The sequence below is a fragment of the Parasteatoda tepidariorum genome, chromosome 4 (genome assembly GCF_043381705.1).
Source record: "Parasteatoda tepidariorum isolate YZ-2023 chromosome 4, CAS_Ptep_4.0, whole genome shotgun sequence".
Lineage (NCBI taxonomy): Eukaryota > Metazoa > Arthropoda > Arachnida > Araneae > Theridiidae > Parasteatoda > Parasteatoda tepidariorum.
Window position 1 is genome coordinate 97,172,809 of NC_092207.1, and position 26,026 is coordinate 97,198,834.

General features: G+C 27.7%; 1 protein-coding gene across 1 annotated transcript in view; it reads right to left on the reverse strand.

Annotated features, from left to right (window-relative positions):
• The window catches only part of LOC107451998 (atrial natriuretic peptide receptor 2-like), a 75,533-nt gene extending 51,303 nt beyond the window's left edge, over nt 1–24,230 (reverse strand). Inside the window, exons 1-5 of the mRNA XM_043042162.2 lie at nt 23,382–24,230; nt 18,113–18,265; nt 7,869–8,023; nt 7,514–7,649; nt 4,924–5,018 (exon numbers count right to left, since the gene is read on the reverse strand). Of these exons, the coding sequence (XP_042898096.1) occupies nt 4,924–5,018; nt 7,514–7,649; nt 7,869–8,023; nt 18,113–18,265; nt 23,382–24,042 (1,200 nt within the window). The 5' untranslated portion in view covers nt 24,043–24,230. The remainder of the gene's footprint in view (nt 1–4,923; nt 5,019–7,513; nt 7,650–7,868; nt 8,024–18,112; nt 18,266–23,381) is intronic.
• Nucleotides 24,231–26,026: the final 1,796 nt, after the last annotated feature.

Here is a 26,026-nt window from a genome sequence, read left to right on the forward strand (position 1 = left end):
AAATTGTGTCTAAAAATGTAGAAATTTATTTATCATGATGTTAAATAATTATATAAGTACAGGAAAATTTAACTCCTGTAATGAAATTTAAAAACTTTATTTTAAATTGAATAATTGCGTGTCTGTTCTGACTGGCACTTGGACAAGCCAAGCACGCCAGCCATTATCCTTGCAAATTAGGACAGTCAAGAGTTCCTTTCGTTTCAGAAGAGAGCACTGCTAGGGTGAAAGTGCGATTTAACTAAGAATCCCCTGGTTAGATGGCAGTACTATATTTGTCAGGCCTCTTTCACACTTTAGACATAGATTCGAAGGAGAAGGAAATTTTCCGCATACCTCTACTCTTAGTACAGCTCAGTGACCGACCAAAGGTCTATCATTCCACAGATTTTACGAACATATATGCCTATGATTTATTATAATTTAATTTATTTAATACAGAATAATAACTTAAACTTACTCGGAAAATTATACAATTTATTTAATAACAAGCAGTAGAAATGACAGAGAGCTCTTCTAATGGACACAATTGTAAATTTCGATTGCACAAGTACTTAAAATTATTTAATGCTTTAAATATAAACTTTTAATTTATATCATACGGCCTTTATTATGAGTAGAATGAGCTTCATATCCATAGAAAAATAATAAAGAAACACCTTTAGCAAAAAAATCAATGGAAATAGATTTCATATGAAGAACGTATTAATATTGTGTATACGACGTTCAATAATGATCTATGCAGCAATTCAATCAGCAATCTAGGCAGTAACTAAAGCAATAATTCTTAAGACTATATTTAGAGTCTTCAAACACTTTTCCCAAACATATGCAGCTATCAAGTTTTATATTCTATACTTATGGATTGCGCACTAAATAGATAAGAAGAATATAATAATGGAAGAATAAACATTTTATTCAAAACATTTTTTAGCTATTTTATATTTTACAATATTTTTGAACCAGTAAAGAATATAAAATAGTTTGTTTTTGTACTTTTATTGTTGCAAATGTTTTTATTTTTTCATGTTAATCTTAATATATTCATTTTTCATTTTCATTTTTTTCCGAAATACTTTATTTTTTGTTTATCGTTGCTTTGTTATACACTTTTTTTTCCAACCGCATTTTTTAGTTAGAAGATGAAAGTGAAATCATTAACATAAATCTTCTCTTTCCTTTGAACATCATTTTAATTTGCTGCTCCAAATAACATAACTAGGGGAGGGGGGCCTAAAGCGGGTAGGTTAACAATAAACTCTCAAAAGTTGTAGTTTTTGGGCTTTTATCGCAGCGTTTTTGATTTTATTCTTAAAAGAGATCTTGAATTTTAAAATAAAAAATGATTATTGCGTTATTTTAAATTTTATAATTATTTATTATCAAAAATAAAAAACACTGAAAAAACCCGCTTTGCCCTACAAGGTGCCTAAAGCGGGTAAGCACCATAGATTTTACAAATACAAGCACATATTAATTTTCTTAAACATTAATAATGAGACCTTAATCACACGTATAATAGATGTTAAAAATATCATTTAAATAACCATTTTAGACTTATTTTATCAGTCTCAAATTATGATTTGTTATTCTTGACATAGTTCGCAAAAATAAGACCCTCTTCCTGAATAAGTTGTGCAAGCTTCATGAGCCCAGTCTTTACAATCTCCACATTCAATCCAATCTTCTAACGGTGGATCCTCATAAGGCCCCCCACAAACAAGACAAAAATACTCTTTTACAATTTTTTTCTATGAAGCTCTTTGTTTTTTTGTTTTACCTGGTTTACTTGTCGAAGGAAGATTTTTTTAATTTTTTTGAGCAGCAGCATTGTTAGTAGGACGTTTCTTCTTTTCTTCCTTTTCTATTCGCATATTTGTAAATGGTGAACTTGTTAAGACTTCAGCTCTTTGAATTTTACGTTTACGACTAGTTTTGATCGGAGTAGGTTTTGGCAGCGGTCTAATTTCCAAAGGCCTCACATGAGGTGTCAATGGCTCTTCTGCTGGTTGAAATGAATAGTCACTAGTTGTCGTAAAACATGAAGGATCATCTTCAACAGCTGGATCATGCGAAGTTTCTCCGTTTGTGCGTTGTAGCGAAATCCTTGAAGCTTGAGAGTAATTGTGATCCACGTTTTCAAATACAGATGTGGAAGTAAAGCAACCAGAATTATTAGAAAGACGATCAGCATCAGTAGATTGGATCTGCGATGGACTATCGTTGGTGTTTTCAATAACTTCAGCCCTGTCTGTCAGACTAGCTGGCAAAAAGTCACCATCACTAAATATGTGTCGGTTCGTGGGCCATATTCCTGAGGATTTAAATCCTTGAACAGCATTTTGTGCACTAGCTGCTTTTGAATATGCTTTTCCNTACAAGCACATATTAATTTTCTTAAACATTAATAATGAGACCTTAATCACACGTATAATAGATGTTAAAAATATCATTTAAATAACCATTTTAGACTTATTTTATCAGTCTCAAATTATGATTTGTTATTCTTGATATAGTTCGCAAAAATAAGACCCTCTTCCTGAATAAGCTGTGCAAGCTTCATGAGCCCAGTCTTTACAATCTCCACATTCAATCCAATCTTCTAACGGTGGATCCTCATAAGGCCCCCCACAAACAAGACAAAAATACTCTTTTACAATTTTTTTCTATGAACCTCTTTGTTTTTTAGTTTTACCTGGTTTACTTGTCGAAGGAAGATTTTTTTAATTTTTTTGAACAGCAGCATTGTTACTAGGACTTTTCTTCTTTTCTTCATTTTCCATTTGCATATTTGTAAATGGTGAACTTGTTAAGACTTCAGCTCTTTGAGTTTTACGTTTACAACTAGTTTTGTTCGGAGTAGGTTTTGGCAGCGGTCTAATTTCCAAAGGCTTCACATAAGGTGTCAATGGCTCTTCTACTGGTTGAAATGAATAGTCACTAGTAGTCGTAAAACATGAAGGATCATCTTCAACAGATGGATCATACGAAGTTTCTCCGTTTGTGCGTCGTAGCGAAATCCTTGAAGCTTGAGAGTAATTGTGATCCACGTTTTCAAATACAGATGTGGAAGTAGAGCAATCAGAATTATTAGAAAGACGACCAGCATCAGTAAATTGGATCTGCGATGGACTATCGTTGGTGTTTTCAATAACTTCAGCCCTGTCTGTCAGACTAACTGACAAAAAGTCACCATCACTAAATATGTGTTGGTTCGTGGGCCATATTCCTGAGGATTTAAATCCTTGAACAGCATTTTGTGCACTAGCTGCTTTTGAATATGCTTTTCCAACAAGTAAAGCTACGTCGTACTGAGTAATTATTCTACCTACATGGCTTCTTTGAAAAGTGGAAACTTCTTGCTCAAAGTAAGTTTTGAACGGTCCATAAACGCAACGGTCCAGAGGTTGCATGCGATTAGTTGTATGAGGAGGCAGCGATACAAAAATTACATTAGTTTTTCTAGCATATTCAAGGGCCTCAGTATATTTGTGAAATTCATATATATTTGTGACATTCATATACCCGCTTCGCGGGTAGAGCAAAGACGGTATCTACCCCCTTTCCCTACCCGCTTTGCCCAGAAGCATATTTTTTACTTTAAAAATTACAACCTTAAATAAAAAAAAATTGAAAAAATTGAAAAAATTGAACATCGTAGTTTATAGGGGAATAGTGTTGAAATAATATAATAATATTGACAATAAAAAAAGCCGGCTTTCGACTAGCCACAAGTTACATACCTTAAGTTTTTTTAATAAACTTATAAATTTTTTTATTTTGTGCTTGGTTACGCCATGTCGCTTTACTTCAGCTCCGCTGGGACTGATTGAAACTCTTGAGTATTCGGGTAATCACGGCATACTTAGATATCGGCGTCTGCGTGCCAAGCGGCGGGATACGAATGCCTACCCGCTTTAGGCGACCTACCCGCTTTAGGCTACCCTCCCCTAATCATTTAGTAAAAAATAATAAACAACGATTATTTTATCCATATTGTTAGATATATATATTGCGAAATATAACGAAACTCTTTTCTTTCTAATGCATTGATGAAGAGTTGGATTAATGCTGTAAATTTTTGAGATTAATTAAATTTAACCATTTCTTAAGTTTCCGTTAAATAAATACTTAAAAGAAAGAAAAAACTCATACCATATATTAAATGGAAGTAGAATAGTTATTTTCATAAAACTATTCAAAATCTTTTATATTAAAAGCATTTTCCTGGTGTATGTAGTATGAACTTTTTTAATACTTATTAATACATTTTATATTTTTTAAATTTATTAATATAATACTTACTTAAAATAAAAAATACATTTATATAATTCAGACACGAAAATTCAAATGGGATTGGTACAATCGAGTGAGTAAATTTTTACAAAGCTAATTTTCGAACTCTAAATAAGCCATAAGCAAATGCCTCTGCCTTATTTAACTTCTTAGGAAACCTTAAATGTGATATTATCTACTCTTAATTAAATACACTTTAAAAATTCCTTAAAATACATTTAAAAACAGGCAAAAAATCGTGATTTCTAATAATTATATAAATTAACAAATATTTCGCAATTATTATCATTTGAATAAGAATTGTATATAATTTTTTTTAAAAGATATATCTAATAATATTTAAAAAGAGTAACCCAAGAAACTTTGAGGAAAGTGGAAGGGCATTAAGCAAAGGAAGACATGAAGTTTTAGGATTCTGTTGCGCATTTTCGCATCACTAATTTTATATTTCGTTGTCTGTAAGTAAAATGCAACTTTTTTCAGAACTAAAATTATATCGAGTAAAAAATTAAATTTTATAATGAAAGAATTTTTAAAAATAACTTAATATATAGTTTAGTATATTTTGTGTATTTTCCTACAAATCTTTTATTTCAAAACAATGAAAAAAAAAGTAAAGTGATTCACCTCAAAACTTCCAGTTGTTGTATCTATCTGATCCAAAAGAGCATAATCTGCAATCCGGTCACCTTCTGAATTAATGGTCACAACTCCAGACATACCTAGACTTATAAGAAAAATGTATTCACATCGGGTAAAAATTAATTTAACCTCCATTTTAATTTAACAATTAAAAATTTTATAAACTATTTTAAAAATATTCTTTGATAAAGAACTTTTAAAAGTTTTTCGAGAAAATTTCACGCATTATATATATAAAAAAACAGAAACCATGGATACAGAATTTTCAGATTTTTTCAAAATCCATAAAAATTACATGAATTCTTTTGAGTTTTTGACCCATACCTATATTTTATTTTATAACCATCGTTGAACAATACCCCATTTTGGGTTAATGACTACTAATGCTCAACTCCGTAAAAATGTAATTTTGCACTCAATCCAGAAGACAAGAGAACTTATAGATCAAGTATCTGAAGAAATTTGCCTTCATCGAGAACTTTTTGATGGAACTAACCCGAATTAGCCTTGCAGGGAAAGGAAAGCCACGAAAACCTCCCACAGTTAGCTCAACTGCAAGGGGACTCTAACTCATGATCCGTCTACCAATAAGGACGTTTTACGTTAGTACTGTGGTCGGTGCGAGACGGGTGCGGAACTCGCATGAAGCAGCCATCGCAGGGATTCGAATCCGAATCACCTCATTGGAAGGTAAACACTCTATCCCCTGAACGACCACAGCTATTAACCATTGTGAGATGAAATTCCTGTTTCTTTATGCTATTTTACCAAGAAATATAAAGAAACTACTTGCACAACTTGAAAGGAATCATTTAATCTCAAAATGTAGGCGTTTTTTATTAGTCTAAGCAGTTCACTAATAGTTTAACATTTTAACTGCTAAAAAATAAATCACAAACAAATATTACTTAAAAAGAACTTTGTTTCTATTTAGAAATTCCGTGCTGTTTAAATAATCAACATACACTATATTTTATTCCGAATCAAATTACATTAAAAAGTACCGGTTTTCAGGGTGCCGTTATACTTTACTGTAACATCCATTATTAGTAGAGCGTGTTACGAAACAAAATGTTTATAATATCCGAATTTTTACAATAATACAATGAATCACTCTAATTAAAGAAATATTACTGAAAAAATTTTATAATATTTTACGGTAAAATAGCTCAAAGTGCATGAACTGTATACCGTAATTTGATCAGGAATTTTTTTACTGTGTAGAGTGCAGCGACGAAAGATGAATGAAATTTAAACGATTGGTTACTGTTTTTCTACCCCATCAATAATAAAAATAACATATTTTTCGTTCAAAAACATTAATTTGTTGTACAAAAAAAATACGGTTTTAAGGAAATAGCCATAAGAAAAAGATGAAAGTTGGTTTTTAAAAGGCTAAAAAAATATCCAATAAAAATTTTAAATGCATTTAAATGAGAGTTATATAGTTTTTACAACCAACTTTTACATGAGATTCATAAAAGTTCATACGATCGATAATAATGCGAGAAAATATATTTCAATTATAAATTACAACGCAATTCTTTTTTCTTTAAATCAGTATTTTAAAAAAGATAGTATTTAAGAGATTTTAAGATTTTTCATTTTATACTAAAACTTGAACATAAAACCTCATTCTAGTTTATTGAGAAGAATAAAACTTTTAATAGGAGAATAGCAAATCTTAAACCTTTTTAAAAGAACATAAAATCACAAAACTGCGAAAATAAAATTACAAAATCGCAAAGCGCACGGATTTCATAGACTATGCGTAAGGAGAAAATATAACTCAGGTAAAATTATCGTTCTGTATTTTAATGACATTTCTAGAAACAAAAAAGAAAGATTATTCTAATTAGTAAAACGAAAATATATGGTGTTTGCACCTTTTATTTGGTAATTTTTCCATTCATATAATAACTGCTTACCGGAAATTCTGGTTTTTAAATTTATAATACTTGTTACCACACAAATATTAGAAATAAAAGTTACAAAACTGAAGAGTAAATTTCACCAAATAAATGATTTTTTACCTTATTCTAAATGTGGTTAAATTATCAATTTTACCACATTTGCTGAATTTCATCTCTTATTATAATATCATATTCTATTGTTAATTTTAAAAAAATCATTACCAAAGCATTTTAGTAAAAATTACATAACAATACAACCAGAAACACCGTAAATTTTACCATGTTCCGGTAGTTTTGACCATACTTTTTTCCCAGTGTGCAAGGCACAAATTAAAGAAAAAAAATGTAAAATAATTTGTACGAAACTAAAACGCAATAGTAATTTTTTTTGCAAGGTACTGAATATGGTAATTTGACCTGGTTTCCATTTTTATTATTCTGTGTTTTGGAAATTATTATGATATTTCCCTATAGTTCTGAAACGGCAGTCTCTCTTTCGAATTTTGCTTTTGAAGGCATTTCTGCATCCGTCGATTTTCAGACAAAATTGCAATTATGTTGTTAATAAAAAGTTTGACTATTCAAATAAAAAAGCCACGCTCTCTTGTAGATATTTAAAGCATTTTAAAATTGTGTAAAAAGAAACAACAAAATATTCTTACCGTTGAATGTCCTATTCTTAAATTTTGAAATAATGATCGTTCCGTCGAAAGGAGTTTCACCCATAGTTTTTGTTTCCTTTATGACATCGCATAACATCAAAACTGCATCGTGAAAACTTGCAGTGAAGTAGTTAACCTAAAATTACAGCTAATATTAAAATAAATATCATGAAAGAAAAGTTAATGTGATCTTTTTTGATGGCCACAAAATCTTAAAAATGATTTTCACAAATCTTAACGTTTTTAAAAAATCAGTATTTAATGCAGACTAAAATTTAAAATGAATTATGCAAACTATAAACACAATCATAGAATATAACTTTAAACTTTGAAGAATTTTTTTTTATTTTCTTACCATGTTTTCAACGTATGTAAAATTATACTTCGTTTTAGCTATTTTTTTCACATTTTCTGAAAATTTCTTGTACTCTTCAGAAAAAGGTTGGTTAAGACTCACTATGAACAGAGCTTCATACGCTTCTTTTATTTCTAGCTTTACATCAAGATCTTCTGCAAAATAAATAAAAAAAAAGTATCAAATATTAATTTTTATTTATTTATTTAAGAACTATCTTCACTTAGCATTAATCAAACTTTTGATAATAGAATTTATTGGGTATAAATATATGAACAAAAAATAATTTTATTGGCTTTACACAATAATGGAATAAATATATCATTCTAAGTTCTGTAGAAAATTCCTTGTCACTATGTTACTATATTCCTCGCAACTATGACTAGAGTAATTTTGAAATTAAAGAAAAAATTCCAAGACATCAACTGAATTTCAAATACGTTTCATACATTACCATAAATATTGACAAAATATAAATAGGTAAAAGACACATTTAAAAATTTCTGTTTCTAAAGCTTCTTGAAACGTTTTTGTTCCTGACAAATGTTATAAATTACTTACATAAAACGTAATTAGAAAGTTTAGTATTCCCTCCCCCCCCCCAAAAAAAAGATTTATATATATATATACTGCAATGCAATAATTGAAGAGACGCACTTTCAGTTTTTAACATTTTTATTAAATATCTCAAGAAACACTTTGAGGATTATCCTACTTAGCAATAAAGCACTAAACCCCTATCAATTTGAGCTTTCCTCTAAAAAAGTACAAAAACCACTTAGAAAATTGCTTTAAACCCTTTAAATTTTTAAAATATTCAAATCAGACTTTTTTCATTAGTTGTCAATTACGATTCACTACAATTATAAAAATCAATTCTTCATTTTTCCGTGCATGCGCAGTATTAAAAAGCTACTTTAAATAATAATATTTTGCACAAATTTTCAACAATAACGAAGTTATTGTTGAAAATAAAGTTATAGCAAAAAAGAAAAATGGAAGATATAAAAATTTATAAAACTCCATAAATATTTAAACTAGGTTTATGAAATTATATGAGTTATTTCAAATAACCGAAATAAATTGTATAAGTTACAAGCTTATTGCTCAATTTTCTGACATAGGGGGGTTTAGAAATACTTGCTTTCTTTTCTAAATTATTGTCGGTCTCTGAAATTTCTGAAAGTTTTGAACTTTATGACCAAGTATGAAAAATCGCATGAATGAATTACCTCTTAAATTATAAGAAATTTTTAAAAAAATTAAAAACTAAAAGTGCCTCTTTCATTACTGTAAGGTAGTGTTATAAAATATATGTTACAAAAAAAATCTAACATTGAAAAACAATTGTTTAAAATGATAATTTCTGTCCAACAGACGGCAATTAATGTTCCGGTAAAAAAGAATCTGTTATTTGAACCCTTTTTTAAGCTGTAACTGTTACCTTCAAGGAACTTACAGTAAAAATGCGTTCTTTAAAAATAACCGTTACGACCAATAACAATTCCAAAGCTCAGTAGAAAACTTAATTTCCTGCAAGATAAGATTCTTAGAGCAATTTACTCATTATATAACGAAGCAATAATGATAACTTAAAATTAACTTCATCAAAAACCAAAATACGTCAAAGTTACTCTGATAAGAGAAATTATTTCTCATTTGCTTTTTATATAGTATTCATTATAGTAAGCAAAAGGAAGTGTACTTGGGTATATACACGGAGTAAGTGATTTCAAACACAAACATTTATCTCGTGTTGCCTTAACTTCCTCTTTTTGCAACACATAAAACAAAAATGCTTGTTTTCCTTGTCAAGACTAAGTTAGAGTTTATTTTCGTCCATCCACCCTCACAGAGAGAATCTCTCAATAACAGAAAACTGAACAAAATTTACTAATAATAGTTCACGAAAATTGTTTGCTTCTTTAAAACGGATTTTTTTTTATTGAATTTTAAGTTAGATTTTTTTTATTGAATTTTTAGTTAAATTTTTACTTGTCTTTCACTTCTATATTAATAAAACTACCAGTGTATATCATTAAAAATTTTATTTCATAGGCAAACTGACTTTAAAAAGATATTATCTTTATATTGTTGCTGTAAGGGAAAAAACTGTTTTTAATGATGGAATATAAAAAATAAGGTAGAAATGTTATTTTAATTCTAAAATACATGCTCCTTTGCATTTACCAACCATATTTTTTATTATTTTTTAGAAAATTTACTAACCAATGTACATAACTTGAAAGCGGAAAGAGAAATTATTGAAAATTTTACAATTTAAATAAATTTTATTTTATTGCAAAAATTAAAATTTTAAATTAATCGTAAAAATTGTAAGAAAATAAATTGTAAATATTATTTTATAACTATAATTCTTAGTTAATAATGAAATAAAATTAATTTATCTATGCAATTTTTGCATCAAAATACAAATTTTTAATGAACTTTAATGAAAGTTTTGAAATTGTAACATCTTTTGAATGCGTAAATATTAAAAATATATTTTTTTAATTATTGTTAATTTTTGTTTTTAGGGAACAGTGCAATATTTTAAGGAAACTTAATATTTTGAAACTGAAGCAATTTTCATTTAATAAATAATTTGCTATTAATTACCTATTTATTAAATAAATTCATTAGATTAATTAATTAATTAAATATTTGAATGGATAACAGGATATTTCCATTGATAATGGTGTGAAACTTTATATTAAATCCAAAATGAAATAAAGCTTGTATTCTTATTCCCCGTGAAATGAAAGGAATAGATTTGAATGATATAAAATTGCTTTGCTCTTGCAGTATTGTAAAACAAAACTCAATCCAAAATTATCACATTAACTGTTAGAGACTTGAATTATTGCAAAAAAAATATTGAATAAATAAAGTTTAAATAATTACTATGGTATTGAAAATTTTAAGAATATCAATTAAATAATTTAAGTTATTTGGTATTGGAAGAAAACAGTAAAACTAAAATTTTATTTTTGATACAATTTTTGTTTACCTTCACAAAAATTGATCGCAATTATTTTACACCAAAGTGGGGTTCTATTACACCAAGAATGTTCGAATACACTACTACTGGCGGTGACTTTACACTACATGGTGTAAAGTCACTGCCTTCAGTGTTTACATTCAATAGCCCAAAAATTTATAATTTTTATAAAATAAGGTTTGCATAAGAGTAAGCAAATTTATTATTACGATACTATATACAAAAAAAAATTATTATTTTAGAATACAATAATTTTTTAAAATAAAATTAGTTCGTATGTCAAATATATAAGTACCACAGAGATAGCATAAAGTCGAACTCGAACAAAGCTTACCAAAACGGGAACTGATAGAAATTGTACAAGGTAAAATCACTTAATACAGCACACGAAGATTTAAAAAATAAAATATTATTATATTTATTAAGCAATTAAAAACATACACACCTATTTTTTATTTTATTTTATATATTGTAACCTTCGTTGTCCAGCCGATTCAATTCGGAGCATACGGCTACCATTGTTCAACACCGTAGCCTTGTAATTTTGAACCCAATCCAGAAGACAAGAGAACTCTTGGATCAAGTTTCGGAAGAAATTTATCAAGTATCGGAAGAACTGGTACATTGAGAGGAAAACCATGGAAACCTCCCACAGTTAGTCTGACGGCAAAGGGGTTCTAACCCACAATCCATCTACCACTGTGGATATTTTACGTCAGCACTGTGGTCGGTGTGAGCTGGGTGTGGAATCCGAATCGACCAGGGATTCGAACCCGGGTCACCTCATTGGAAGCCTATTCTATTAAAAGTGTTTAAATTTAAATTACACCCTTTAAATCATATATGAATATTCACTTTGATGTTAACTCGGAATAATGTGTTCTTTCACACAATTGTTTGGGTGTATATATACTATATATATATATATATCTAGATGTCTATGTATATATGTGTGTGTATATATATGTATGTACATATATGTGTGTATGTATATATGTATATATGTGTGTATGTATATATTTGTGTATATATATATGTATGTATATATATTTGTGTATGTATATATATGTCTATGTATATATGTGTGTGTATATATATGTATGTACATATATGTGTGTATGTATATATATGTCTATGTTTATATATGTGTGTATGTACATATAAATATATATGCTTGAAATCGATATATATCGATATCATAATATATATGCATCGATATGATATCATAAGCATTGATATCCTGTACTCTCAGGGGTAATTCTNTACATATATATATATATACATATATATATATATATTTGATAGTAGAATTGAGTAATCAAAAAACATTAAAAGATGGCATTAAAATGGCTGAAAATTAATGGAAAGATGTGTTCACTTTTAAAACTCATACAAATGAAGAAAAAAAACTCGTTTTACATTAATGCGTCTAAGCATTTCTATAAATACATACAGTACAATCTTCGTTCTTTTCAGTTCAGTCGGTGAAAAGTTACAGACATCAGTGAAAATTGTCTTTAGAAACGATTTCAGCCTCGAGAAATTATAAGTTAAGGGAATATATAAAAAAATACGCAGAAACTATAATATAAAGATGAAAGGAAGTTTCATGAGAGTTGAGATAAATAAATGCGTGAATTTACTTACAACTATAACTTAAAAACGTTATTTAGTTTCAACAAATAGTGTAAATGAGTATTTTGACTCTTATAACGCTTTCAAAAAGTGATATCGATGCTGCAGAACTTTCCTCCAAAAATACGCAATAGTTTCTTTGATCTTTAATTGTGATAAAAACTTTAATGTTCAATTTGGAAAATATGCATGTGCTTCAAATAATATTAAATAATATTAATTCCTATTAATATTAATCAAAATATCAAGTGACAGCATATGTTAAGTAAAATAACAAAATCGCAAACGTCATGTCAATAAATATTTGAGTTATGAAAATGCTTACCGTGAAGTTTTCCTTTGTTTCTAACTTTATAAGACATGTAAATTTTCAGTTCAATGGTTTTTCTAAGGCTCAAGGATCTGTTTATTAGTAACATCTACATAATTGATAAGTATTTTCCAGAAACACTTTTTTCCGCAATCATAATTCTTGAATGGTATGCTCATTGCGATTTAAATAAACTTCTTTGTGTAATTATAAGAAGTATTTATAATTTAATAAGAATTTGTTTATACGTAAGAATTGTATTACTCAATATTCTGAGGTTTTATTCTAAAGTTTCCTCTTCAGTAAGGAATTTTTTCATTTTTATATACGCAAAACTAGAAAAATTACTATAGTTACTAGGTTAACAATAGAAATAAAATCCACCCCTTTTTCCTTTTGTTGTTAAGTAATCCACCCCCCGTCGGAAAAAAAACATCTGATTTATGGAACCTTAAAAAAAAACGACCTAGAATAAAAATTAATTTCTAAAACTTCAAATTCACTTATTTTATTTGTTTCTGTAAAAAAGCTATTTCGCAAATTTTGACAAAGGATAATTCATTAGCATTCGTTGCGGAGAGCAAAATGGATGTGGAATGAATAGAATTTTTAATTTAATCGTTTTCTTCAATATATACATAATTCGAAACTTTAAAAATTCGTTTCTTAGTAAACTTTTCTAGACGTAATTACAGTGACCGTCACTCAAACACAACACCGGCGACTAACATTTTGACGAAAATGCTTAGTAAACTATTTTTGATAAGGTATTTTTTTATCAATTTAGTACTTAAAAAATATTTAAAATAATTTATTATAATTTGAAAAAAATGAGTACTTCTTTCTAAATGTTAGTAGTTACTTTATGCATTAAAACTAATTTATATAAGTTGAACTTTGGTTCAAATTGATCTTCTAACAAACTTCTTTATTTAGTTTATGTTGATCAAATGCAATCATTTTAATTTTTGTTACATATCAAGATAACAAATTCTGCAGTTAAATGTCTTAAAACTATACAAAATATATCAGTAAAAAGTATTGAAACACATGCTTTTTTTTCCTTTTAAAAGCTTTTTTTTTTTTAAATATCAAACGAATTTATTAAAATGCGCATATAATTATTAATTTATCTATTTATAATTGTTAATTTGAAGCACATTTTAAAACTTCTGATGTTATTTAAATTAAAATATTAACGACGCAATAATGTGCTTTAAATAATCATATAAATTAGCATATTCCAAAGTACAGGATAAGGAATGGAGTCTTTTTAAATGTTAGGTATAACACTATTAGAACTTACAGTCTAAAAATATGGTAAAACGATCGGCAGCAATCTGTCCATCCAATAAACCGTAAAGTTTAAGGTAAAAAAAGATTTTTCACTTTTACGGTTTTAAACCGTTTACAACTGGTATGGTTAAAAAACCAAGAATACAAAACTATACAGGCTTTTAATCATTAACAACTAGCAAGGATTAAAAAATGTAAAAATAAGTAAAGGGAATAGATGAAACATTGTGGTGTCAACGCTGGAACACTTACTCATGAGATTGGCAGGTTAGCCCTCTCGGCTACAATATGTACCCATCTGCATGGAACTAGGTTGGGCTTAGTGGGTGCAATGCAATTCTGGTTATTTAACGGTATTAAGTAAAGCACTTAATAAAATATTTTTCTCACAGTTAGCAGTTTGAATACCATCTTATTTATGGTACCATCTCATTATGGATTGTTTTGTTTGAATAATTTAAAATAACAATTAAACAAATTGTTATTTAACAATTTTCTTCCAAGAAATTTATAACAGTGAACTTGAATTCTGTATTATATAAAGACTTTAAATCACTCGTGAGAGGTATCTATTTTGGAGATTTTGTTATTATAATCCTTTCCTTGTACAAATATAGCTCCTGATAATTTATTTAGAAAACAATCTTCTATCTAAGTTGTTAACCTGTTTTCAATTGTTATATCAAAAAAATGTCGTTGCATTATTTACTTTTTACCGTATTTTTTGGGCACTTTCTAAAAATAAACTAGCAATGAATTTTTTATGAGTTACTTGAACAAATTCAGAAACCCTATTCACAGAAATCTATGAGGATTCGTTTCTGAATGTGGTACAGAAGTTGGAATGAAATCGATTTAGGGTTGACCAGCTGAATTTCATACATTTTTATCTGAACAATTTTCGTTTTCTAGAGAAAAATTTGAATAACTTTTATTTCCTCTATACCTTTCTAAATAAACTGAAAAATAAACAGTACTTTTGTAATAACGTTTGATCCTTAAAAGAAACAGAAATTAAAAGAGAAAATAATATTAAAGTCAATGTTTGTACATTTTTTAAGCCTAAATAATAGAGCATTTTTATTTCAACTGTTTAAAACTAGATGCTTTTCTAACAGCAGGAAACAAAATTTCGTACGGTTTTTTTCACAAAAATTATAAAAACAATCGTAATTTCGAAGAACATATGTTTTAAATTCTTTTATTTTAGTTTTTTTTTTTTTAAAAAATTATTGATTATCACAAAACGGAACAACATTGTGAAATTAAAAGATATGGATTCAGGACCTAGACAAATTCCTGACAGAATTAACTGAGGATTTTCTAATATCACTCTGAGGCACTATGAGGTAATGACAATTCTGATTAAACAGACATAATTCTGGTAACAAAACCAAAATATATAATACCTCAGTGAGTCATTTTGTAATTTTTCCGTTCATCGATTTTCTGAAAATTTTGTTTTTTCAGAAATTCCTAAAATTCTGTTTTCTTTGTTACCACATATTCAGTAAAAGATACAATACTGAAAAATAAATTTAACAAAATACATGGGTTTTTCTGCCATGCTGTCAGGAATCATGAATTCTACAATGTTCTGGTAGTTTTGACGACATTTTTTTCTCTCAAAATATGAGACACTCTATTGCCTGGTTCGAGAATTTATTAGATTTCAGCAAGTCACATTTTAAAAAAAGCTAGATATTTTTTTCTTTTACTGTAAATTTCTTTACCATAAATGGACCCAGATTTCAATTATTAATAAATACTTTTCCTTTAAAAGATACTGTGACCTTTATAAAAATATTTCTTCATTTAAAATTATTTCAATTTTTTTTTTTGATTTATTTCCAATCAAATAAATATATAGCTTAAATTGGTATTTTAGTAGATTCAAAGTTACTGTGGCACCATGCATTGCATTATTTGCTTAGAACCAAAAACGTATGAAACCAGTTACTCGATTTTTTTGTAATATCTTTTATCAGTGATCAGCGTACTATGTACCACACGTACTATGTCTTCCTCATTGATAAGGTACTTTGATGTATTGTTTAATGCTCACAAAAGCCAGATGGGTCGAAGCTGTATGAAATATATCTGAAAACAACAACAAGTACAGTGTGAAAAATTAAAACCGATCCACCCTAAATAACTTTTGATCTAATGATCTTATCTTCTCGTTTGTGGAATTAATCTTAATGATTCGTGGGGGTGACCTCAAATATGCTAACTAATTAGTGCAGACAATATTTTAAATTAAGCAATCAGTCACAAAAACAACTATCTCTAAATTAACATACTTTTTTTGACGGATTTAGATTGCTGACCACCAAAATATGGGGGATAGCCGCAATCTGGGAAATCTGGCCCTAGTATTTTGGTCAGTAAAGTGGTCCAAAGTTTGGGACCCTTAATAATAATTTAACTTTTTGAATACTTCACCGTGTCTCGAGAAATTTCCAAGAGAATCGAAAACCTTTTTCGCACAATTACAAAATTCGTTTATCTAAAGATGATTCTATGCTAAATATAACTTTTAGTAAGCAGTTGTTTTTTTTTTTTTTTTTTTTTTTTTTTTTTTTTTTTTTTTTTTTTTTNTTTTTTTTTTTTTTGCTTAATAATAGTCAAAACAATTCTGAATGGTAAGCTTGAATTGCTACGACTGGAAAAAATATTTTCTGAAATTATGGAAAACCCGTTGTGGAATTTTTATCAATTACCTTGATAACATTAGTACATATTACCATCAGTAGTAAACATTAATTAAGCGTCATTTGTGAATGACGATTTTCTACGACTCTCCTAAACAAATTTCCTATTTACCTTCTTTTCATTAACTTTGCTCTTTAGTACAAAGAATATTTCATTTTATTTTAATGAATACATTTTATCAACATTAATTAAGCATCAGTCTCATTAATAATATGGAGATTTTTTTACGTTTCCACAAACCGAATAAATAGCTTTTCTCCCTTAATTTTGCTTTTTAGTACAAGGATTATTCTTTTTTATTTCAATAAATGTATAATACCAATATTAAATAAGTATCATTGTCGTTAATAATAGTATGACCATTTCTCACAGTTTTTCTTGCCGAATAAATACCTTTACTCCATTACTTTTGCTTTCTGGTACATAGTTCATTTCTTTTATTTTAACTTGCATAAATAAATAATGCAAATAAGAAACGCGAGCTATCAATTAACTTTTAAAGTATAAGTTTGGTAACGTAGACAACACGTGCTACCACGTAATGCTGTTCACTGAATATATCTGACATTGCGAACATAAAATAATTCAATATTTAAATACTTGCAATCAACTCTTTCGTTGAAAAAATATAGATAAGCTACCAAATATGACTGTTATCTTTAACAAATATGAGAAAAGTTGAATTGTCTATAGTTATAACTATGGCAAACTCTTAACCAATCAAAAAATTCCATTCCGTTTTTTGCTAATCCCACTGGAACGGTTTGTTGTAGAATGTTCCAACGTCAACAATGACCTTACTCGTGATTCGAAATATTTGTATGTCAAATTTTACGATTTCGGTTGGAAGGTTTAGGAGTCCTTAACGGACGCAGACAGACATTCATTTATGTATACATAGATTTATTTTATTTTATTTATCTTCTAATAATGCAGAAATCTTAATTTCTTAATTGATTTTCCCCGTTTTTTTTTAAATCTGTGAAATTAAATTACGTTTGTTTAGCAATATTGCTACATTGGTGCATATTATTTTTATTTGTACATTTAATGAAGAAGCATATTTCATTATAAATCTTTTTAATTTGCTTCATAATAATTATTGAAAGATACTTTTCCTTTGTTTATTTAATAATAACCGAAAAAGTAATATAGTTTGGCTTCATTTTCAGTCTTTTGATGCAGTATGTTTCTTTTTTTCAAAATTTTCCCACTGCATTTTGTCTTATTCTTCTCGATGTCTGAAGACACAAAAATTAAAGGAAACTATAGATTTGTATTGTTTACCTGTTCCTTTGGCCCAAGATTGATTTCCCTTGGCTTCATTCTGAAATAACTCGGTGTAAATGAACGCGTATTCTCCCCATGACGTCATATTCAATTGTTTGGCAATCAGCATCATTTCTCTCACATCTTTATCTCCTCCAAGAATTACAATAACTGAAAAATAGTAAATAAAAAATATATAGTGCCATTATAGATCCTGTAAAGGTATTTTAAATTGCTTTTAAAATTATCACGTGAATTTAAATTAAGTGCTTGATAAGAAATTTAACTAATTTCGAAATTAAGTAAGGCTGTAAAAGTTTTCTCGGTGTTTGTTTTCAAATTATTGGTAATTTGGTGTAGATAATTTTTATAAACTAACAAAAAAAGGTTACTAAATATTATTTTGAACACTGATAGAATTTTTATGAACTTTTAGACTAAAGTTTTAATGATTTTTTTAAAATTTTATTAATTTTAATTTAATTTGCTTCTATCGTGTAGAACAATTGCACAATTTTACCACAGACACTTGGAGTTTGATAATTTCTTTGCAATGAGTGACATTTTATAATAGAACCACCGAAAATAGCTCCGAGAAAAAAAATTCTAGAAGAAAAATTAAAGAAAAAGAGCATTGTAAAAGAACAACAGGAAAAAAGCACTACTTTAACAATTACATGAATTTAGTGACCGATTTGATTCAGGCTGTTAAACATGAATTTAATATAATTAAATATTTATTCGAATCTAAAAAAGATGTTTTTTAAAAAACTGATTAACATACTAAGTTTAATTTGAATCTTCTATATTACTTACAACTGTACTCTCTATATTACTTACAACTGTACTTTATGCAATTGTTCTTAATACAATTATATAATATACTTAATAGTATTATTATACATATTGTATCCATTAAAAATAGTTTCTCAAGAGATAAATTGTGTGATCAATCAAAAATAGTGGCAAAAATTCTTATAATGTTTCATTTTAATACAATTTTTAAAAACAAAATTCTCGGACGATATAATATTATCATGACACAGTTAGTGTAATTATTGGATTTCTGCCGTTATTGGTCAATTTTTCTCTACATTAAGGAGTAATGTTCACTTGTAAGTTTATTTTCAAGAAATTTGCTTCATATTTTGCTTACAATATTTCTTTATTTTTTGCACTAAATATGTTGAGTAAATGGATAAGAATTAAAAATATGGATGAAAATCTCATATATCTTTATTATTAGTATTTTTATTTCTATTTGAAAAAGTTCTGACCATTTATACTAGATTTACCCTAAAGTTTTGCTAATCTGCAAAAATTTAAAGAGAAATTTTGAGTGATAAATAATTGAAATATTCCAGCTGTCTACTTTAGAAAAAAGAGGCTACTGCCTTACTTGAATCGTTGAGCACTAACTAAAATAAACTTGAGAAGTTCTTATGTTTATAAATTATTTTTATATTTTCCCTCAATAATAAGGACATTTTCATTCATCATAAAACAATTAAATCATGACATTAAAATATTTCTTATACAAGTAGTAAAAATCAAAGTGCACTTTCTAAACATAGCTTTTACACGCATTTTTTATACGCATAAGTACACGCATTTTTTATAATACATATCAAATCATTATTTTAAAAACTTATTCTTCAAATTTCAAAAACCATAGTTAGGGGTTTTGTTAAGATTTGTATTTTTATAGTAAATTATATAAATGATGCGAAAATATAAAATCAATATTTTTCAATTTAAGCTACTGCTGAATATTATATGCTTATACTTTTTAATTTTAGATCTTCGCTCATAAGCATGTTGAATGGAAATGCTGTTTATATTTCACAACAAGAATATTTTTAAAGAAGTAAAACTTATATGATGTTGAATTAAAAATTATAAAATCATTCATTCTTCAATATAATATATTTAAATCGGATTTACAGATAAGATATTCTTATTTTGGCAATTATATTAGGGTAATTGAAGTTAATTTTTTATAGAACTGCCAAGTTACCCAGCTAATTCAAGAGCTTTCAACAAAGCTATAATTTTAAAAAAATTATAAACACAATTTTTAGAGTGGTATTTATAAGGTTATATTTTTTTAATTCACATTTTTGTAGAAATTTTGCACTAGAAAATAATTCTGTGATTTAAAATAAAATGTATTTAATATAATACGGATAATTTTTATTATGGTTTTAGAAAAAGTTACGTAAAACTTGCTTTAAAGAGTTCTTCAGTTCATACAAAGAAAACTATTTAAATTGACAAAAGTACTATAAATTGATGTTAAGTATAACTACTGAAACTAAACTTATAATGCTTTAGAGTCATCTTTGAAATTTGACTTAAATTTGACTTACTGTAGCCAAGATAATAATATTTCTTTTAACTTTCGCTACACCGTTAGAAATTTCTCGAAAAAAATGGTTAAATAACAATTTATTTCATTGTTATTTTTCCATATTCAAACAAAACAGTCAAATAAACATAAATTAGACGGTATTCCCCATATGGTTAGACAACCAGATTTTATCTCACCAAGTAGAACCACCTAATGAAACCACTTGATTCCTCGAAGATGGGTACATATTATAGTCTAGAAGGCTAATCAGTCAATCTTATGACAGACCGAACGGGGATTCGAGTCCCAACGTTGACACCACAATATAGTCTCAGTTTCCTTTGACATATGAAGAATTTTTAGAATCCTGCACTTTCCAATTTGTGACCTTGGACCACTAGAATACGATACTCTCATTCACGCATAGATAGCAGCACTATAAAGATACTAAACTGTCTCCAGTTTCCAGTTAAGTTTCTTTTTTATGGTTTTGAGACCGTGCTAGTTATCAATGAATATAAAACCATGTAATTTTGTATTCACGGTTTAACCATACTAGTCTAAAATGGTTTCAAAGCTATGAGGGTAATAAAGGTTCTTTTCCGTAAATTTTACGGCAAACTGCTACCGGTTATTTTACCGTAATTTTATGATATAATTCTAATAGTGAACATATTTTGGTGCATGCACAATAACAATTTTATACTTCTCATGACTCCAAAACAAAGTTTAAAAGAGTTCAATACATGGTTCACTACTTAAATTGTATGTTAAAATAGGTATGAAATATTAAGTATAGCTTACAAATTATTACATCGAATACGCTTACATGAATCAAACTTTTATGTAAAATTAGCTTTCAGCTGTTGAAATCTCCATTAAGTGAGAACGAAGAAAATATTTTAAATCAAAATCTATTTCACTATACAACAAATTCTTTATCATAAAATTAAATTTTGTAATAAGTTTTTTTTTCAGTTTTAACGATATTGTTTCGCTTTAAACTGAGACGGCATCTTTGTTTTTCTCTGTTAACGACTTCTTAAAAATTAAATTTTGTCATAAGTTTTTTTTTTCACTTTTAACGATATTGTTTCGCTTTAAACTGAGGCGGCATCTTTGTTTTTCTCTGTTAACGATTTCTTAAAGGAAGTTTTTGTGATCATTTTAAAAAAGCAAATTTCTTTTAAAAAACTTCTGTTTCCTACGTAAAAAATTTTTTCGGCTCTTGACAGAAACAGTAATAGATATTTTCTTATTTTTGTTGCTTGAAAATTACTTTACATATTTCTGAAAATGGTACGAAATCATTCCATTTGAAAATTGTATTTGTTAATTTCAAAAAAAGATTGAAGAATTATATAGAAGTTATACAAAGATATAAAAAGGGCATTAAATAGTTAAAAAGTAATTAAAAAACGAATATCACGATAACTTGGGTAAAAAAATACAGGCACTGATCAATGAAAAATTAATTGTATCTATGCAATAAATTTCATGAAANTAACGATCTCTTAAAGGAAGTTTTTATGATCATTTTAAAAAAGCAAATTTCTCTTAAAAACTTCTATTTTCTACGCAAAAAAAATTTTTCGGCTCTTGACAGAAACAGTAGTAGATATTTTCTTATTTTTGTTGCTTGAAAATTACTTTACATGTTTCTGAAAATGGTACGAAATCATTCCATTTGAAAATTGTATTTGTTAATTTCAAAAAAAGATTGAAGAATTATATAGAAGTTATAGGTACAAAGATATAAGAAGGGTATTAAAAAGTTCAAAGAAATTAAAAAACGAATATCACGATAACTTGGGTAAAAAAATACAGACACTGATCAATGAAAAATTAATTGTATCTATGCAATAAATTTCATGAAAAAATAATTTTGATAAAATAAAAAAACACAATTTTAAGAAAAACAAAGTAACACTTTTTAAATTTTGAAGATTGTTTTAATTAAAATACAATATGCAAACGATTTTAAAAATGTAATATTTTACGGATATAAATTATTTTTAGGAGTGAAAAAAGACTTTAATTAAATCAATCAAAGATTAAAATAAGAAATTTTTGGTTTATAAAAAAAAGTTAAGGAATTCCTTAACATTTCTTAAGTAAGTTTTTATTATGTGTTAAAGAATTTGTAAGTTTTTTTTTTAACTTATTAGCTATCCATGAGAAGATTGCGTAATTTTTAAAAACTGTTTAATAAATTTCTTATGCTAATGCTTTGAATCGAACATATTTTATTCAATGTTAAAATTATAAATATAAAATAATTATATTAAAATTGAAAGTAAAATTATTAATATAAAATATTAATATTAAAAATAAAATATTAAAATTATAAGTATAATTTTTAGATTATATCATAAATAATATAGTGTATTAATTTTTAGATTATATATGTTGTCTTCCCAAGAATCTTTTTATGTCGAATTTTTCTGGAAATAGAAAATTAATTTTTTCGGAACGATGTAATTTTCTTACTAATCAATTCTTTTCTATTTAATGCATAATTAATTTAGTCTTACTTTCAAAAATAAAACTATCATTGTTTTATTTAGACTTACAGTCAATTATCACTACATACATATTTATTACTGGCTATTCTCACGTTTCATGACTCTGATTTTTCTAGTAATATCTCAGAATATCTTTTTTTACTTTTTAGAACATATTTAGTTCCGATTTTCTTATCTACAAAACTCGCTATCTCAAATTGTTTTTAGCCATCATTGCTTGCTAACTTAATTGTAAAAGATTTTAAAAAATAATAATTATTATTCTGATATGTAACTAAATTTATTACAAATATTAAAAAGGACAAAAAAATTTGGAAACTATTAGGATTATTTTAAATAAAATGCAAATTAAGTATTGCATGCAAAATTTTCCATGCTAATATTACTTAGAATATAAAATGCAGAAAAATACCTCGGGAGCAGTCCTTCATAATTTTCATGATTGCTTCTAAATCAGATAAAACAGTTTTGTTGGCAGCACGGACATACGACTGTTGACAGGTGACAATAAAACCATTTGTGCTGGCCATATAATATAACAATTCTGACATAGTCGTGTAATATACATCATTCTGGCGATAAATCATTCCAAACTGCTTCCAGTTAAAATGGTCCAAAAACGCCAGAATAGCACGCGCTTTGTCTTCCAGATCGTAACTCATTCTTATCAACGTCCTAAATTCATTCCGTTCCTTTAGAACATCACCAAGACCAGTCAAAATCGGAATATTTTTATAGGAGGCATATCTTCCAACTACTTGTAAGTCATCGCTACATGCTGGTCCAATATAAACTGACACATTTTCAGCCATCACCAAGTCCGTAGCTTTGCCGATGGCTAATTCTGCAGAACATTCTTTTGGATAGTAACCAGAAAGAAGATTCAAAACAACATTATAATCCCTCAAGCACTTTTCAGCAGCAATGTCAATGGCAGGGCCAATTCTTTGAATGTCGAATCTGTTCCAGGCAGACCCGTCCACCATGAGGACACCCACTTTAAAAGCATCCTCATCAACCGAACTGACCACAAATGAAACAATGCACCAGTGAATTATTAATAGCAAAAACATATCTAATCATCAGCGTCACTTGTTCCAGCGTATTTGCATACTCGCGATAGATATGTTGTCTTCCGCCAATTCGGCAGGAATGTCACCAGAAGTTGCTATTTTGGTACAGAGCGACATTGCTAAAAGAATATTTGGGGAGGAATATACTTCCCAGCGCGTCTGTTCCTGAGACCGAAAGAAGTTAAAATAACAGAGCCCTGGCGTCAAAACTCTCCCGCGTTCGCCTGTTGCAGAGAACCGCTAGATGTCTCCGTTTTGCGTTTTTGTTTCGGATGCTCGATTTGTTAATCGTTACTTAATATTAATACCGAGGTTGTTTTGTTAAAAAATATTTTGATTAATAAGAGTAAATAAAATAAGACAGCATTTTATTTGTTGGTTAATAAATTCCGCAAAATTCGGAGACAAAATTAAAAAAGGAAAAAAAAAAGAAACTTTCATAGTTAATGTTTGTGCTTAATTTTGTAAAATGTACAAATATTTTAAACCCATCTTATATAATATGAAGAGGACGACGCGAAATAATTTAAAGAAAGACATAAAATAATCTGAAAGAAGGTATAAAATTATTTTAAAAAAGTTATTATTTTTAGTATGTATTTTAAAAGTATTTATATTAGTGCCTAAATGACACAAATATATATTTTATTTCGGAATGATTTATTATATTTTGCTGTGCATAATTTGTCGAAATGAAAACAATATGTAAAAACTTTACTATCTTAAAAATATTTAATATTTCATTAAAAATGAAATTAAATATTCTTTTAAATTTTAGATTGATAAACTCATTACCTAAATAACAGAATTATAGAGAATATTTTTTACCAACTAAAATTAATCAACCACGACCTTTAAAAACAACGCTTTATAGACATTTGCAATGTATTACGACACAGTAGAAATTACCACATAAAAGTTGAAAAGTGAAATTTAACTTCATTAAATAATTTACGTCAAACAATTTTACATCCACACTTCTTATCACTAGTTACCTTTGATACCTTTACCTTTACTAGTTACCTTCGATACCCTGACACTTCCTTTGACTGTTACAAATTATCTTTGAAGATTCGAATCCTAATGTTTGATCCTCATTTTGTCTGATTTGTTTTAGTTCATAGCATAAGACTTTGTCCCTAAACTTTCATTATCAACTATGAACGTTTTGTACCTATTACCATTACTGATTTTAACCATTTACCATTCTCTAAGCTCATATCAGATGAAAATTTCCCAGCAAATATCTAAAAATTCCCTGTAGAACTTCTCCTAAATGAATTAGAAGCTACAAATATGTTTAAGCTTCAATATTGAGCCATGGTGGCTCAGAGGATGGAGTGCTCACCTCCGTATGAGGTAATACTGGTTCGAATCCAGCAATGGGTGGTCAATACGAATTCCGCGCCGGCTTACACCGACAGGTATTTAAACCATTCAATTATATATTTTTTCCGTTTATAGGGGACGGCTTAAAGGAATTTCTGGTTTTCGAAATTATCGTTTTTAATAACATACATTCAGAAAAATATACAAAACTAAAAAATAAATTTAACAAAATAAAGGTTTTTTATGCTATGCTCTAAGGAATCATGATAAAACTGCAAATTTTATAACAGATTACTACAGTTCATTTTATTGTCAATTTTACAAAAATCATTACCAAAGCACTTCAGTAAAAATTACAACGCTTTTTGATGTTTCTATAGAGTCAAAAACACGGTAATTTTTAATGTATTCTAGTAGTTTTGACCATACTATTTTTCGCTTATCAAATTCACTAAGTTAAAAAAATGGTTGAAATATAGAGAATATTTTTATTTTTATGTTGATAGAAATGCAAATATTTAAAAAAAGTTTTTTAAAAAAGTTTTTAAAAATAAAATTATAAAATTGTGATTATGAACAGTTAAAAATTTCATCCAATTCCAAAACAAAGGGAATTCTCTGGACATTGGGACCAAATCAATATATTTAACTTTTT